Source organism: Oryzias melastigma, linkage group LG3 (assembly GCF_002922805.2).
Source record: "Oryzias melastigma strain HK-1 linkage group LG3, ASM292280v2, whole genome shotgun sequence".
Lineage (NCBI taxonomy): Eukaryota > Metazoa > Chordata > Actinopteri > Beloniformes > Adrianichthyidae > Oryzias > Oryzias melastigma.
The window spans coordinates 23795798-23813290 of record NC_050514.1 but is presented as its reverse complement, the minus strand read 5'-3'; the positions used below and the strand labels follow the sequence as shown (position 1 = coordinate 23813290).

Below are 17493 nucleotides of genomic sequence, written 5' to 3'. Positions count from 1 at the left end.
TGTTAATCACAAAAATGAGCTTGACAGACCAAAAGGGTTAAAGAAAGAGATGTGGTCACAGAAGGAGCAGATAGAGAATCAAGAGAAGATTCCCATTTAGAATCAGGGACAGATACTGTAATGAGGGAGCAGGTGATGCAGGACTGTAAATAGCACCATTCATCATCATCACAAATAATATTACTGCAACCCGTGTTGTCACTTTTTAAATAACATGTTCAGTTGATATCTGGCTAAGAACAGTTGAAGAAAATACATCCGTCTCACAACAAGTATTAAAAAATCAAATATGCTAAAACTTAGGCTGAAATTTTGCAAAATTCTGCCAGTAAAAGTGTGTTATTTTTATGTTACTAATAACACAGCAGAAATAAAACTTTTGGTGAGTGAAAAAGCTGAATTGGTTCCCAAGGCTATGTCACACAGTCATATTGCACATTTTTCTTGTAAGAAATTTCAGTTTTTCATTATACATGCGTGGTATAATGTATATTTTGTCTTATTTTTATTACATATTCCGACTGTACCTGTGCTGTTGCATATTGCAATTTCCCCATTGTGGGACCAATAAAGGTTTCTTAATCTTAATTAGTGTTTCTTACAAATTACAGAGTTTATGCATATTTTACGTAGTTTATACGCATTTATTATGTAAATCTTATGAAGTTGTGTTTGATTTTTGCTAGATATATACACAAAGTTGTTGTTTTCAACAAGTGTTTTTATGTATGTTTGAACTTTTCACCGATGTATGATATTGAGTGTACGGCGCACATATCACGTTAAAATTATGTAATTGATGCACAAATCACTAATGAATTTCACATAAACAGTGCAATGATCACGTACAGTTCATGTATTGTGTGACGGGTATATAAAGTGGCAGATCTTTCACCCATTCCTGCAGTCTATACCGAGTGTTCTCCTGCTCCTCCTGCTGGGCGGACGATTGGGTCAGGGGGTGGGACCAGGTACAACTCTCAACAAATTTCATGTAAAGACCAGAACTTGTCTCACTTTTTCCACGTATATTCATGTATGACCAATTTTCTTCTGTGCAATATGCGCAAAATTTGACATGGCAGCTGTGTGTCATGACCCTTCAGAGCTGCGATGTACAAGAATCCCCATGTAACCAAATTTTACCAACAAGTCAGGTTAAAGCAAAACATCTCAAATCTAACAATTTTTATCAGTTTTTAAATTTTTATGGCTCATGTTTGGGGAAATTGTGTTTATTTGCCTAATCCAAACAGTTAAGATCCTGCCACTGTCTCTAAACTTTAAACCTCCCACTCTGGATAAGATTTCCTAGACTCACCAGTGGCATAAAAGATCTGCACAAAGTAGGACCCAAAAAATATACTTCAGTTGAAGTGACCCCTTAAGTTCTAAAGTGATGAACATAACTTTGCTTTATCAGTCACTCAGGTTAAAAAAAGACATCCTGTTGAGCAACAATACTGAGCTTCTTCCCTTTATAATTGATCTCTAAAGTGTTCGCTGTTGTAATTGAGTTCAACCCTGGAAGCAGATTTTACTCTGATAAAACTATAAAAAATAAACAGAAACTAAAAAAATTGGTCAGTAAGCACTACACAACCCTCACCAATTTTATTTTTTCTTTAAATCATATGATAAGAAAATGTTTATCTCCCAATTCTTAGTAGAATGAAAGCATATATTAGGAAAAAAATCAATCTGAGTTTAGTGCACACAACCAGTGTTGAGGGTAATGCAAAACAAAGTAACGAATTACTGTAATTTAATTACTCTGGTAAACAGATCGGCCAACTCATATACTGAAGCATGCACGCTAATGCAGGGTTGGAGAGCGGTCAAAGTAAGATGAAGAAAGTGGAGATATGGACATAGAGGCATTTGGAAACGTGTTGAAAACAAAGGCAAAAACTTTTCAGTTGTGTCTTGGAGTTGAGCTGCTTTCCCTGCCCTGGTGTCAATGAGCAACCAACTCTCCTGCCTGTGCTACTAGCTTTATTTCCTTTGAGAATTGAGAAAAAAGTAAAGCAACACAACAAGTCACAAATTACTTTTTAAATTGGGGAATGAGTAAAGTAATCTAATAACAATTTCATCCAGTAACTAAAGCAAAGTAATTGATTACACTTTAACAATAATTTACACAACACTGCACACAACCAAACTTCAACACTCAAAGGTTGAAGATTACCTTGTTGTGGGTTGCGTCCCTGAGACCCGGAAGGGACAGTGAGTCTGAAAGAGGATCTAGAGTTCACTCCTGACCCAGAACCTGAGCTAGAAGGTTCACCTGGAAGGGCTGGGAATAGTGGGAGGACTCCCAGAACCTTCCCCAAAAGCCTGGGCCCCATAGAGAGCACACGCACGTTGACATCCCGATAACAATGGTTGATCATACGCAAGTGCACGTTCACTTTGGTTTGGATCCGGATCAGACACTTGACCATGGCTAACCAAAAAAACGATTCAGTTTAACCTTGAAATCTGCTCAGTTTCTCTCCTTTTTTTGTCTGGTAGCAGAGAAGTGCAAACAGACAGGCTGAGAGACGGATAAAAGAAAGACAAGGCTAAAGAATGCCGTCCACTTGGACCCCAGTTCAGTCCCTGCTGTGGGCTGTGACACACACAACAGAACCTCTGACAGCAGGAGCTATTTTCAGACTGAGATATTATTACTGGCTGAAATACCAGGGCAGACAGAAGAACATGACAAAACGCAGGAGCTTTATTTTCCACTGATGCAACTTTCAGCTCCACTGTCACAGCTGTTTGTCCCTGACAGAAAAAAAAGGCTTTGCTTTGACAAGAGATTCTTCTTGTTCATTCAGCAACAGTTTGCAAATACTTTATTAGTTTTATTATGGGATTGATCCACTGGGAACTGACTCCCTCTCAGTGGAAGCAAAAGGTTAATAGCCAGTTTGAGGAGCGAGAGGACGGTGAGTGGCCTTTATAAAGCGACAGGAAGACTTCCTTATGACAAAACATTGCCTGAGACCGGTGTCTGACGGGCGCTCTTCTCTGTGCGCGGTTGTCTCTCAGAATCAACACTTTCAGGACAGACAGACGGAGGAATGAAATGTAAATTCTGAGGGGGAGCGACAGTCACTAAGATGCTCACATGAAAAAGCTCTTACCGTTCCTCGTTCTTTCAGACTAAAATTGGGTGAAAAAAGTGAGTGAGAAGCGGATGTGTGATTTACTGCAGCAGGAGGAAGCACATTGAACCCAGTGGCTCTCAACACAAAGATGCAAGAATTATTAGTTTTTACCAAAAAAAAGGGCAAAACCATTTATACAACAATGGACACAAAACATGCTTGACAAACAGCAGACTGGGCTGGATTTTATACATGGTTGCAGCTCTTCCAACACTATACTACATATTCAAAACCACTTCCACCATGGACGAAATCAATCCTATATCAATCCCATAAATATGTCATTCAAGAAAATTTGAATAAATGGCTCCATGTTCACTGATGGCTTTCTTCAACATCACCTAAAAAGCTTAAAGTTCAGATTTTTTTTACCACTTTAGAATGTTGAAATAACTTTAAAAGTATATTTTAAAATATCAAGAACTGTGATAGGCAGGTTTTAACTATGAAAGTAATTCCCTTACAATTTGATTCAGAGGATGAACAGAACAGCAGAGAGAAGTCAGGAAGCTTTACATAATCATCACGTGACATTTATGAACAGAATTAAGAAGAAATCACTTGTGTTGTGCAGTCAGGGGAGGCAGGTGAGGCTGTGCCTCACCTTGAAAAAAATAGCTTAGTGTATAAATGAAATAAAATTAATACTTTTTAAAATAAAAATAAATTAACAATTTTAAGACATGTCTATTCAGCATTTCTTTGGTTTAAAAAAGTAGGAAATTTACAAATTTTCATTTTAAATACACAAGACAGCGGCAGGTGAGGCACCAGCAGCCCATGCTTTCTCTGTGACCAGGCTGATGCATGCGCTTTACTAATTCAGTCGTTTAATCATCATAAAATATGCTTTTTTGAAAATCACCAAATTTTCTTATTTCTCACCAACTACAATTACATTGATGCCGTTTTGTGACTTATTTAGTCTTTTTATCCACTAAAAATTCGCTTTAGAAATACACTAGGTGAGGCATGCAGTACATCTGGCTCAAGGCAGAGGGCGCCAGAGAGCCACGAGAATGTGACACAGCTGCTCAAGAGCAATAGAATTAGTGGAAGCAAGTCAACTGCAGCCATCCAGATATTCTTTAATATCTTTTTACACCACTTTCTAAGGAATTAGTTTGAACTCGTCACTGGTCCTCATTGAAACAGTGAAACTTTTAAAGCTGTAGAAAGAAAAGGAAGACTTCTACAAATAGGTTACTCGTGTGTTTCTTCAGGAGGAGCAGCACACAGACTTCACCTATAAGTAAAAGTAAGTCAATAATAACTTTGGTGTTTCTATGCTACAGGTTGTATTTTGAAGAGTAATGTTGAAATTACATTTTAAACAACACACTCTAGCTGTTGTCAATCAAATGGTGAATAAGCTACTCTGTAGGGTTCATATGTCTGTAAATCTGACTGATGACATCAATGTCTAACCAGCTGTGAACCTCACTGAACATCAATGCTTGAGTTGAACCCTTTATTTCATTGCTTTCAGACTTACATTCAACGTTTCAGATTACTTTAAATTTAGTTCCAGACCACTGTGTGGATGCTTTTTTTATTTTTGTTTTTTTTTAAATCAACTTAATTTTAGAAATAGTTCCAGTCAAATGAGAGTGAGGCCCTGCAAGTCGTGTAATGTAGAACATGAAGGTTTCAACATGTTGAAAACTCTGTCACTACATCAGCAGTTGTAGCTCAGTAAAATGTGGAGTGAAATGTTGTGAAAATTTTGATTATTTATTTATTTATTTTTGGGTCACTTTTTAATAATTGACTTCATTTGGAAACATGATACTTCATTTTGGAGAAAATGAGAAATAGAACCTGCTAACTTGATAATTTTTTAGAAAATCTGGCAATTTTCACAGCAAAAATAAACCATTTTGCTGGAAAGTATCGAACTATCTGTGCGACATGCTTACTTCAGTCAGCCTGCTTGCACATGCGTCATCTAGTAATGGTTTGGGTAAATCAAGTCATATCAACCAAATCAATCAAACTTTTGCCTTCATTAGCACAAACCATGAGGGGGAAAAAATTATAAACCTCCTGCTTCACATCTACTCATGCATGCAAAAGGCTACATGGGTCTCCAAAGTCATTACTTGTTAAACTCAGAAAAAAAACAACAACAGAACAAACAAACAATTACTGCACTTATAAGCTTTTTTGAAAGCTCACTTATTGTGCACAGCCTGATCTGTAATTCTTGTAAATGCTTAACGAAGGTCTCAAAAGACAGTAAAAGAAAAATCATAAAAAATACAGCGAGGAAGCAATTAACTGATGATATTTTACAAGTTTTAGATTAAGGTAAATAACTTGAATTATTTGTCTAAATCAGACGCTCACAGACAGATAAGTCCTTCATTTAACTCCCATTGAATAGTGAGATTTTTTTCTTAGATTAATTTCTTAGTTTTTTTTTTGTTTTGCATAGTGCTTGAGTGGCTTTTACCCTCCATGATAGAGATGTGCACAGCTCTCCGTCGTGTCCGTGGCACACTGGTCAAACGGGGACCATGGGTAATAGATGGACAACTCCTACTTGGTACCATGCCAGCCCTGGAGATATTAAATAAATACAATAAAAGAAGAAACAAAAACAAAGATCACACACATATTGATCTGCTGACGTTATATTTTTTTATTAGAAAAATGTGGCTGAATGATAAAAGGTTGTGACCTGTGTATCTCTGGAGGGTCTCTCTTAATTTTGGCACTTTGTTCCATCACTTCTTTTGCAACCTTTCCACTGAAAAAAGAAGACAAACACATCAGAATCCACAAAATAGGACAACAGCTCAACAGGGAAATCCATACGTAAGAATTTAATAACTGGATGCAATTGTAGTGGTTTCCATGGATACCTGTATCTAAAGCGACTACCCTTAAAGAAGAGATTACTACTAGACACGGTGCGGACCTGACTTGACTTCTCCAGCCTGTTGGTGAATGAAGAGAAAGATCAAAGATACAACCTCACACTTAAAAACAGCAGCTTTTATGTCATGTTTGAGATTTCCTGTGACTCACTTATAAAAGGCCTGATTCTCAACTCCACACTTCCACAAATGCTTACAGGCCTCTGGTGTTGGAGCAAAGTAGGTCAGGATGATCTTCCTGTCCTGTAACGAGTCCAACACACCAGCTCATTTGTACATTTATATCCATACAGACGGCAAAAAAGACAGAGCATGTGGTTTTTTATGATTAAAAATAAGAATATAGCAGATGTGATCAATCTTGAAGATACCTCCTTCTGGTTTGCATATATGTGGAATGTCTTTGCTTCAAACTTGAGTTTGGTCACCTCCTCCCTGAGAATAAGAGACAGAAACAGCCTAAGAAAACACAGAAAAGTGTTTAAAATTAAATATGAAGTGTTTATTCTCCACCAACCATGTGAGGAAATGGACTCTTCTGTTTCCCTGGAGCACAGTGAATCCAAAAGGCGTGAAAGCCAAAAAAGCTGGATTCCCAGACACATCCTAACAAGCAGACAGATCTATAACTTTTGATTTTCCTCTAAAGAAAACCACAAGAGTAAATAGACAAACATTTTTAACTGGACGGTGAAATTGTACTTCTACAAACAAACCCTGTAGTCTGTAAGAGAGAAAATCGTTTTAAATACCTTGCATGGATGAGGATCCACTCCGTATGTCTCCAGCATCTGGGCTTTCTGGAGGAAGTTGAGCTCTGATGTTTCTGGACTTTGACCACTTGAAGAAAATAAAAAATAAAATGAGAATAATTCTTTTAGTAGCTTCTGTTTCAGTGGACAGAAAATCATCACTTTAGATTAACTTTTGGAATAAATTTAAGAGTTTTCGTGTAAATCCCTGATAATAATCCAGCATGATTAAAGGTTGTTGATCATAGAACAAAATATTCAGAGTCATTTTATGCACATATTAATCATGAACTAATCTAATACCTTCTCTTGAGTATTATTTAGATAAAAAGTTATGACAAAAAATTCAGCAGTTATGGATTTTGATGAACTGTTATTTCATTTTAGTTTATATGCAGTTTTTGTCTGAGTTTTACCTGCTTGACTGTTTTTATATCAATTTTTAGTTTCTTATTGCTCTATATAAATATTTAGCAGTTCATATTTGTATTTTCTCACCAAAAAGTGTGATATTTCTTGTTTCCATCTTGTGTAACTTATGACAGAAAAACCACGTTTGAGTTTTTGAATAAAATTTAACAAACTAGGTTTAAAACATTACAAAAAATCTCAGTCATTTTCAAACGGACAGCAATAAGTAGCCTATTGTAGTTTGTGGAAATGAATCATAAACATAAAAATCTGTGGATTCTGCTTGGTAAAAAAAAAAAAAAACCTGTATAAACCAAATGATCTTTTATGGATACTGTAGAAAGGAGCGATAGAGGGCAGTACAGGATTAAATCTACACCCAGGGTTAAATCTGTACTATGCATAACTTAAGACAGTACTATGGAATCTATGCTTCAGAGATTTAAGATCCTGCAGTTTGAATCCGTCTAATATCCAAGCTACAGCCTTTTCTTGAGCCTTGAAAGATGTTTTTTGCACGATAATGTCTCAAAGGGAAGAACAAAGACAAACATGGCTGTATGATGAATTTTAATTCATCTAGAAGAACAAACAAAGACCCTGAGAAGGTCGGTGCAGTCCGCCTTTGCCTGAAGGGATTTGAGTAATTCACATTAAAACCGACAATTGTTCAGTTCAAAAATAAAAAGAGTAAAATCTGTAAAAATTGTTTTTTGGAGGTAACAGAGAGACCACAGCAGAGTGTGGAAGCTGTGACCTCAGTGTGATTGTGGGGTTCCTGCATCGTTGATGTCATTGAATAAATGAGAGGACACAAGAGTCTGAACAGGTGTCACACTTACATCAGCTCGGTCTTGTGGATCTCTGCAATCCGGCGCTCCAGCTTCTCCGAGTGCTTGGGGAAGAACTGGAATTTGGAGCTGTAGCCCTCAGGATGTTTTCCAGGGTCATAGTCACCAATTTCCGCTAAAAATACAGAAAAGAAAACAACAACAATAGAAAGATCTAGGATTACTTTTTGGGGATTTGAACCGGGCTAACCCTAAGGACCTCTGTACTGGGGAAGTTAAAAAAGACAACAACATTTAACCGATATTGTCATATAATAAAACATGAATTATAACTGCAAAATAATTCTGTGAAAAATATGTCTATGTCTTATCTTTATAAATGTCCCTGGAAAAGAAAGAAAAAAACATTTGTATGCATCCCTGAAAATGAATATTTTTGCTACTAAAAAAAATCTCTTTGTATCAAATCTTTTATGAACTTGCTTTATGCAACTGAACAAAAAGTAGACATAAACTGAGTTTCATGAAGGTTTCAATGTAAAAATATCCAGGCAAGCTTTATCATTTATGGACTCATTCATTTCTAAATCTAAATGTTAATGTTTTTTTTTTCAGACTGGAAAAAATCCTCACATTTCACTAATTTGAAAGTTATCACATTTTTGAAACACCTCTGATCTGGACATTTTTTCAGTGTAAAATGAGCTTCCTGTTTACTATTCATTCCAGTTTTAAATGTCATGCCAAACTTGTCAGCTTTCCTCCCAACATCTTTGACTCCACTTTAAAGAACGGCAGGGCGGTCAACCTAATAAAGGTCAGGAAAGATGGAAGAAAAGCAAAAAAAAACAAAAAACTGAGCTGCTGTTCTCTATCATACAATAACTCCTTGACTTTAGTTAATAATCACTATATTTAATGAATCTAGTGTGGCTTAAGTGTGTCTTTGTTTTTTAATCAATGCATTTCATTATTTTTCATTGGGTTTGAGACATGTGTTTTGTTTTTTTCATATCGCCCAAATTAATGCTTGAAATAATCAAATCAAATCAGTTAAAATCCAATCAAACCAAACTTGTTTACTTCAGTGTTTTGTTGAAGAGGGCTTTCAACACAAGAGATTTTAATCAAGTCTAGCTTTATTTCTATGTCACAGAACAAATAAATGAGGTCTTTTTAGACCTGGACTTGATGTCTTCTCTAGAAAACTCTCATGTTTTTTCTCTTGATTTGGTTTCTGTGTTTTTCCGTTCTCCTGGATGTCCTGCTTCCTCCGGGTTTCGCTTGAAGCTGTCACAGCTGCCTGGAATGACCAACTTGTTTTCATTATTTAAGGAGCTGTCTTTCTGTCCTCAGAGCATCTTCTCTGTTTAACCTAAGAGTGGATAGAGGACATTTGAAGATGTTTGTTTTCTGTTTCTAGTCCCTTTTCTCACATTTGTACTGATTTTTTTGTAATTATTAAATCTTTTAAACTTTGAACTTTTTTTTTAAGTTCTTCTTGCTCCTGGGTTCCATCCTGCCAGAAAGCCAAAACAGAAAACATCAAATTGATTATTTTTTTGTTATCCGGCATAGCTGTAACATAACAGCAATGATACACACCGATAAGGAGATCCTAAAGTTTCAGGAAAAAAAACATACATTCATGTTTGTTTGCTTTCACAGTGGTTTTGAAGTTTAATGGGCAAATTTAAACAGTTGTGATCAGATTTTGTATTCGTCAACTAAAATGCCCTGTAATGGATCATTAATGGATTTGAATAATAAATGTTGGGATAGTGAAGGTTATTCAGCCTGTTCAGTTCTGAACATTTGTTGACATGATTGGACTTATTAAACTTTGTTTTATAGCCAGCATGAAAGAAAAGAAGTGGCATACTTTTGATTTACATAAAAAAGCTATCCTTTGATTGAATCAAATGTTAAATTAAATGTTAAACTAATTCAAAGCAAAATCACTACATAAAGACAAGGATGCAAGTTTTACAATATAACAGGTTAAATTTATAGGACAAAATTAGAGAAATTTCAAAGAAAAATGGTTTGATCTGATAGAAAATATTTCCATTTAGACAACCTTGTAAGATGTAGGCAGCCAGCAGAGCTGCATCTGACGTCTTGCACAGGAGGCGACCGTGGTAAAGGTCTCTCTTGACCTGCAGGAACACAAGATATCTGTGGAGTAGAGAGAAAAAAAGAGCACATTGGTGAGGGTTAGCACTTATAAACAAGTCGGACTCAACTGTCAACAGACAGAAATGTTCACAGTTTGACAGCATGGAGTCCACTGAGGCTGAGTTCCATTTACACTTGAAGAACGGGACTTGATGAGAAGATCTAAGGAAGACAAGTGCTAAAAGAGTTTTCCCTTATTTCTTGATTATTAAAATGTAATCATTAAAGGAGTCATCTTTGCTGTAAAAAATGCTGGAGCGAATGTGGATATTTTCTCAATTAAAATAATAATCTCTACCAACTAACTAACCAATCATCTGTTGTTTAAATAGTCTTCAAGTTAAATTAGATTTATTAAAAGTATTTACTTGTCTCCTCACTAATCACCTATTAATAATAGAATAAATCTGTTCAGGGTTTAGATTTCTTTCCCAGTAAATAAGAGAAATTTATGGTGGTAGTTATTTTTCTCCTGCCTCCAGTCGTTTCAAAGCTCCATCCAGAACAGATGGATGGAGGATGGAGGAGCTCTCCCTTGATGGTGCTCTGCTCAAACAACAAGAGCTGGATTTCCAGGGAGAGATTTTATTGCGTGGCAACTCATCAGAGTATGTGATTTACAGAGAAATGTGCGCCGCGTTGTGCTCCGGCACACTCCTCACAGCAGTTTGTTCAGCTGTCATGGATGCTGCACGCAGAGCTGCAGTGGTGAGGAGCTCTGTGGCTCTGTAGTTTATGAGGAGAGGATGCTCTTAAATCCCCACCGAGTCTCCGTCTGTCAAAGCTCTTAAAATTATTGAGTGAGCTTCGGATTTGGACCTTCAACCCAACAGAATATTTTTACATTTCAATGCAAGATTATCCACGAGTTATAGCTTTTTATCTATTTCTAGAAATAATTCAAACTGATGTTATTATTTTCTAGCTTCCACCACAGATTTATGGTGTGGATTTGCAACTGTTCAGATATTGATTTTAAGAAGAGAATAAAAACTCTTTGGGTCACTAAATGACTGAATCAAACAGCCAATAAGCAGGAGGTTGGGTTATTGCTAACTCAGGTCAACATTCCACTCATTTTTATGCATGAATTGAGGTGAAAAAAACAGAAGAAAAGAATCAAAGCTGTTGGATAAAACTAATAGTACAAATTAACTCTATTCTATTCTAAATATTTTTTCTTTTATTTGTTATTATTGCTGTACTCAGGTCTCCCATATACAGATAAACTGCTGGGTTCTGATCTTCAGAGCGGTCTCTTCTGTGATAATCCCTGGATTTGTGGAGCTGCTGTTTAGCTTAATCTATATATTGAGCATAAAACTCTGCTCAGACATTTCCCCGTTCCTCCTCTTTTCCTCCTGCTATCCAGATTTATTTTGATGTTTTCAAAGTCCGTTTGTCTTTAAAGCCTCTCCCCAAAAGTCTCTACCTGATGGAGACTTTTCCAGTCTAATTTTGGGGAGAATTGATAACAGTCAGTTGGTGTTCCAGAGGGTCTGAGAAAAAACAGCCCTGTGAGTGTGTCAAGCTTTTTCAAAAAAAATATTTTAGCGCTGAGAGCGCCATCTTTTTAATGACACAGCTTATTATAAGCAGACTGTGGTCTTTAATGTGTGTTCCCTTACAGAATTTATTTGTGAAATTTGGAAAAAAATGACTTAATAGTTCCTCGAGGTTCCTGAAATTTAATATTCAATTTATTTAACTAGAAGAAAAATCCCATCCCATTGGGATTTTTTGGAATTTCTTCCTTTTTTTCATCTTTTTTAAGAGAAATATACTGTCACGACTAAAGAATAAAATTAATTTCTCCATTTCTTAGGAGTTATGTAATATGTTTAAGCAGAAACAAATGTTTCACTGAAGAACATTTTGATGAGGGCTACAGATTTACTGTCATGACAATGATGTTCTGATACAACAAAAAACAGGGAGTCAAAAATCTGTAGCAATCAGAATCTCAAATCCCAGCCCTTTTTTGTGTTGAAAACCCTTGATGATGAGATTGTGTCAAATCCTGGCTGCACTTTAAACTTTCAGTGATGATTCATTTGACTACAAATGCTCCATGAAGATAAAAACTTTCTCTAAAGTAAAGATGAAACGCAGACATCTCTCATTCATTCCACATACAGGATGTTGCTGCACAAACTCAGTACCTTGTGATTTCTTCTCTCAGAGCAGCAGGGTCTGGTGGGTAAAACTTGACACGCAAACACATAGTGAACGGAGGCTGGGCTGAAAAAAGCACAAAAAGCATTAAAATATCTATAAAACAAAGTTTTCTGTTTAACATTATAGGATACATAAACTACATATTTTTCATTGGAGTTTAATATTTTCATCAAATTTAATGATGCTTTGAACTCGTAAAAAAAACATGAAAAATTAAACATTTTAGAAAATGAAATAAAAAAAAACAAAACTCACATTTCATCTGTTTGGCAATTGATTTTGTAAACTCCAACCAGTGCTGCAACAGAAGAGAGAAGTAAACATTATCTCTAAAAAAATCCATCGCTTGATTGAATCATTTTTTTGTTAATTTAAGTTTTTTATGATATAATATTTAAACTCAACGAGGGTGCTTAAATAGTAAATATGAAAATTAAAAACGTAAATGATGGGATTATATCTTTAGTTAGTCACTAATAAAAATGACAGTAAAGTGAGTTATGAAAGCATTCCAGTAGCAGCAAAGAGCCTTGTATTACTCACCCAATCAATCAATAAGCTGTCACAACACATCATAAGTGAAATTCTTTATTTTTTCAAATCAGCTTTATACTTCAGTACTAGCCTTTGTGTTGTGATGTTCATTTTAGTGATTCTCTGTAGGCCAAGTAAAAAAAAAAGTTTTAAAATCGATATGTATTTATGACATTTTTCTTTTCCTCTGAGTTTCTAAAAGTTTGCAGTTCTATAAAACTTTCACAGTTAAATATCGAGCTACTTATAAATGTGTTGATTCATTTAAAAAGTATTCAGGTATTGCATAAACTGTTTTCCTTTTTTCCTGTTGCCGCTGTGAAAGACATGTGCTCCTCTGCACTAACTATGCATAATTAGACTCCTAACAGTTCTGTCAATTCACATTATTCTGTAAATTTCTGCTTGTTATTTCCCTGGCATAGTTCTTTTACGAGAGTATTTTTTTTAAACAATTTTGTTCTTTCATTGTTTTTTCACAATAGTTTAAGGCACTCATTTAACTACTCTCTGACTTCACAGAACGGTGTCTTCTATTCCAAGTTACAAATATAAACTTGGAATTGAATTAAAACTTCAGTGATCTTAATAATCTAATAAATTGTGTTGCAACAGGTTTAAAAGCGCTAAATATGATCAAGTATGTTCTCTGAATCTTAAGTGAACTGTTTGCTTCAAGAAGTCCTGGCACTACTAATCAAATCAGAAATGTAAAACTTTTGACTGAATATATCACCAACATGCGAATTTACTTTCTTTATGTGCACAGAGATGACTTTTTTAATTTAAAATATTCTGTGTCCATTTTATTACATTGTATGAGTAAAAAATTGATAAAAAAGGCAGCAGAGAAGCTCCAGTTTCTCCTAAATTGGCTTTTTCTTCGTCAGTATTTGAATCTTTTTGCAAAATAGTTCTTCGTAGTTAAGCTTTCCAGTTAATAACATTCGAATTGTGAGGACAATGTTTATGCAGTGTTATTCAATTTATAGACACAAAAACACACTCAAAAATGAGCATTAATTTTTAAAAATTTAGGAGCATATTTTTTTCATAGAGTGAATCATTTTTGCATATAAATGTGATCAAACATTTAGGAGTAGAGGATAAAGATATGGGAAAGAGAAATACCAACTCATGCACAAACTTCAGTTCTGCTCTCAAATTAACCATGAAAAAGGTCTGAAAGTTTGAAAGAAAAAAAAATAGTTTGAAAACCAGAACTCACCCTTTGCTTGTCTGGATCAACATATCTAATCCCAAAGTAATCTTTCTCCAGCAGGTTGAGGTGATGGCAAATGAGGTCAAAGAGATACTGTCCTTTGGCATCACGCTGAAAGAGAGACAAATTACATTTAGTGTCGCTCAGTTTGAGGCAGTTAAGACAAATAAAGGAAAGAAGAGTTTATTAGAGCACTATTAACGCTTAGTGCTTAGCGTTGTGAAAATCCCAGAAAGAAAGTTTCCAGTCAGATCAATACACACTAAACTTGTAAAACTTCAAATTAAAGTTCAAGCTCTGTGTGTGTTTTTTGAAGAAAGCGTTGTGAGAATGTGATTTATCTCTCCCTCCTCAGGATGTCCATTTTTTTTTTTTTTTTGGAGTGTCTCAGAAGTCAAAACGGCCACCAGAAAGTATTTAATATTTTACAATCCTCAAGGGAGATATATATATATGAGGGCTATAAAATATTTATATCAAAGCTGCAGCCATCTGTGAAAGCTCTAACTAGCTGCTGCCACAGAAAAGGACATGGAAGGAGAGAGCCAGGAAAGGTGTGAGCAAAGAGAAAGCTCACAACCAAACACTGACTCATACACTATGACTGTTACTGTTTTATCTACAATAATTCCTTTAAAAGCCCAGAGTTTCAGTTATTTTTTTAAGAGGAAGCAGCATAAAATCCATGTAACAGTAATGATCTGTTTTCCAGGTAGAAGCACTTTAAATAAGTACACACCAAAAAAAAAAAAAGAGATGAAAGTGCTTTGGAAACCAATTAGCAATGTCATTTAAATCTTGATTAAAATACAGTAATACATAGAAAAAAATAGTCAAAGTAAATTCACATACATAAAACAAAGTAGATTTTGCGAGACTAATGAATATTTTTACCTCTTCTGCTTTAAAAAAAAAAAAAGTTACAGTCAACAAAAAAACTTTCTGCAAACTTGAGGTAAGATTTCAAACTGAGCAGGCCTAAAATAGACATAGCAGAAGGAAGCACCTCAAATGCAATACTTGCATGGCAATTCAAAAGAAAAATGTTTGCTTTTTTCCAGTTTTTAATAGAAAGTTAGATTACTACTCCTATATGTATAAATAGATCCATGAAACCTCCTTTACACTAAAAATAATGGATACCCCTCCAAACATTTACCATTCCTGCTGATCTAGCCATGTTTGAGAATTGAGCCAAAAAAAAACACTTAAATTGAACCAACAGACATAACTCCTGACAATTTTACCAGCTGATAATCTGTATTCATTTGGTTCATCCAGATATATTCTCTCTTAAGGTTAAGAAAAGTGTCCTGAAGACAGAAAAATGTACTTTTTGCGACTGATTTAATAATCTGTAGGATATATATATATATTAATATAAGCATAATGTTCTATTTATATCTTGTTCTATGTATGTTTCAGTCAAACCTCCCTGCGGTTTAGAGGTAGAAAATACTGACTGTGTTTTTAGCAGGCTGCTTAAAAAGTCCATAGTTATCACTCATTTCAATTACAGCACTGCTCCTCGAGCGCTTCTCTCAGCACTGCTACTCAGTCATGACAGCCTGCAGAACTGCACTGATTCTCAGTGGCTCCTGGAAATCAGGTTCTAGTCATTATTGGTTGCTGGCAAAAACAATTTTGTGGCTTGCCTCCATCCATCCAGACTAACAACAATATTAGTGTTGAGCAAGGAGGCTCAGGAATGGCAGCTCTTACATATCGCTTGTTGTTTCCAACAACAGCAGCAAAGGAGTTTCTATTTATCTGTGAACAGTTCAACAAGACTTTTTTTCCACAAATAAGTCAAAAGTTAGTCTTTTTTTAGGTATTTACCCAATCTACTTTCTCTCTTTAAAAAAAATGATTTATAGTAGGACTTAATATATATATATATATATATATATATATATATATATATATATATATATATATATAAATATATTAGGACTGGGAATTGATTAAAAAAGCAACTAATTAATCACAAACCTGGAAACAATTAATCGTGATTAATCGCTATAATTTTTTTTTAGTCTTAGTATTTGCCGACCACTTTTTATCTGCGAATAATCTCAAAATGAAATCACACGCGAAGCTCTACATTTAGAACGTTTATTTTTAATTAGTGTTGTCAATCGATTACAAAAAAAAAAAAAAATCTGATTAATCGCACTTTTGTGTTGTGATTAATAATGATTAATCATAATGTTTTACCAGGTAAAATGTATTTGTACAACATGGTACTGGACCATGGATCAAATAGTCCACTTTTTGTGAAAAAGTTATCTAAACTACAAAAATAGCAAGAATTAAGTACTGAAAAAACATTTGAACATTTATTTGTTTTGTAAGTGACCATGAACTGCTGAGTTAAAGTGAAGGACTGCTTTTTTTAATTAATTTGCGTTAATAAAAATTAACACGTTAGTTATTTTTTATAAATCCCGTGCATTAACACGTTAATGTTCACAGCCCTATATATGTATATATATATATATATATATTTTTTTTTTTTTCTGGTGTAAGGAATGCTATCAAATATTCCACTGTGCCCTTTAGAAAGGACACCATGTTCACACAGGTGACAGGAAACTGCACAGTCAGAGAAAGTCAAAGACAGATATGTGAGACCAGCAGAACTGAAAGAGGAGAACAAACATTGCCTTGTCCAAATACTTGCAGTGTCACATTATAGAGCCATGAATCTACGTGTCACGTATGTAAAAGCTGCGTTTCTGAGCAGCAAACCTGAGGTCACAGTTCTTGTAGTCCATCACTATTTACTTGTTATAACCCAATTATTATAGCGTCTACTTGTATAATGTTTTATAAAAGTCTCAAATTGCTTTAGAGTCACGCGTTTATCCACCTAAACACACATATTCACACAATCGCCAACCTACAACCACCAGGAGCAATGTGGGATACAGTGTCTTGCCCAAGGACACTTCAAAAGAAGCCTGACAAAAGAAACAGCACTAATGTTTAACTCTTCAATCTTACAATAAATACATTTGAAAGTAATGCAGAACAGAAGTGTTTCTGCACTGGAGATTTAAACTAGGAGACATTAAATAGGTTGACATTCTCTAGTCTTACAACTTGAAAGAAGAACCCTTGAAACAGAGCCATGACAAGTCATTAGCTATATTTACCACACTATAGTGCGCACCGGATTATGAGTCGCTCCACAAATTAAAGGGCGTTTGAACTTATGTCATGTATATAAGTCACACCGAGCTATAATGTGCAATAAGAGTCAGAGTTAAGTACGTCAGTCAGACTTCATTATGAGTTCACAGTAGCTCTAGAGCTTGTTTGTAACTCACTACACAATTGCTGAGTTAGTGTATTCACAATACCTGTGACTACCAACCTTGT

At 35.1% G+C, this 17493-nt stretch overlaps 1 protein-coding gene across 1 annotated transcript in view; it reads right to left on the bottom strand.

Moving 5' to 3' along the window:
- The window catches only part of frmd5 (FERM domain containing 5), a 71918-nt gene that overhangs the window by 5444 nt on the left and 48981 nt on the right, over positions 1 to 17493 (bottom strand). The window contains exons 2-13 of the mRNA XM_024295122.2: positions 14116 to 14220; positions 12609 to 12651; positions 12338 to 12416; positions 10078 to 10175; positions 8049 to 8172; positions 6796 to 6883; positions 6561 to 6649; positions 6415 to 6478; positions 6195 to 6286; positions 6029 to 6103; positions 5845 to 5913; positions 5617 to 5723 (exon numbers count right to left, since the gene is read on the bottom strand). Of these exons, the coding sequence (XP_024150890.1) occupies positions 5617 to 5723; positions 5845 to 5913; positions 6029 to 6103; positions 6195 to 6286; positions 6415 to 6478; positions 6561 to 6649; positions 6796 to 6883; positions 8049 to 8172; positions 10078 to 10175; positions 12338 to 12416; positions 12609 to 12651; positions 14116 to 14220 (1033 nt within the window). The remainder of the gene's footprint in view (positions 1 to 5616; positions 5724 to 5844; positions 5914 to 6028; positions 6104 to 6194; positions 6287 to 6414; positions 6479 to 6560; positions 6650 to 6795; positions 6884 to 8048; positions 8173 to 10077; positions 10176 to 12337; positions 12417 to 12608; positions 12652 to 14115; positions 14221 to 17493) is intronic.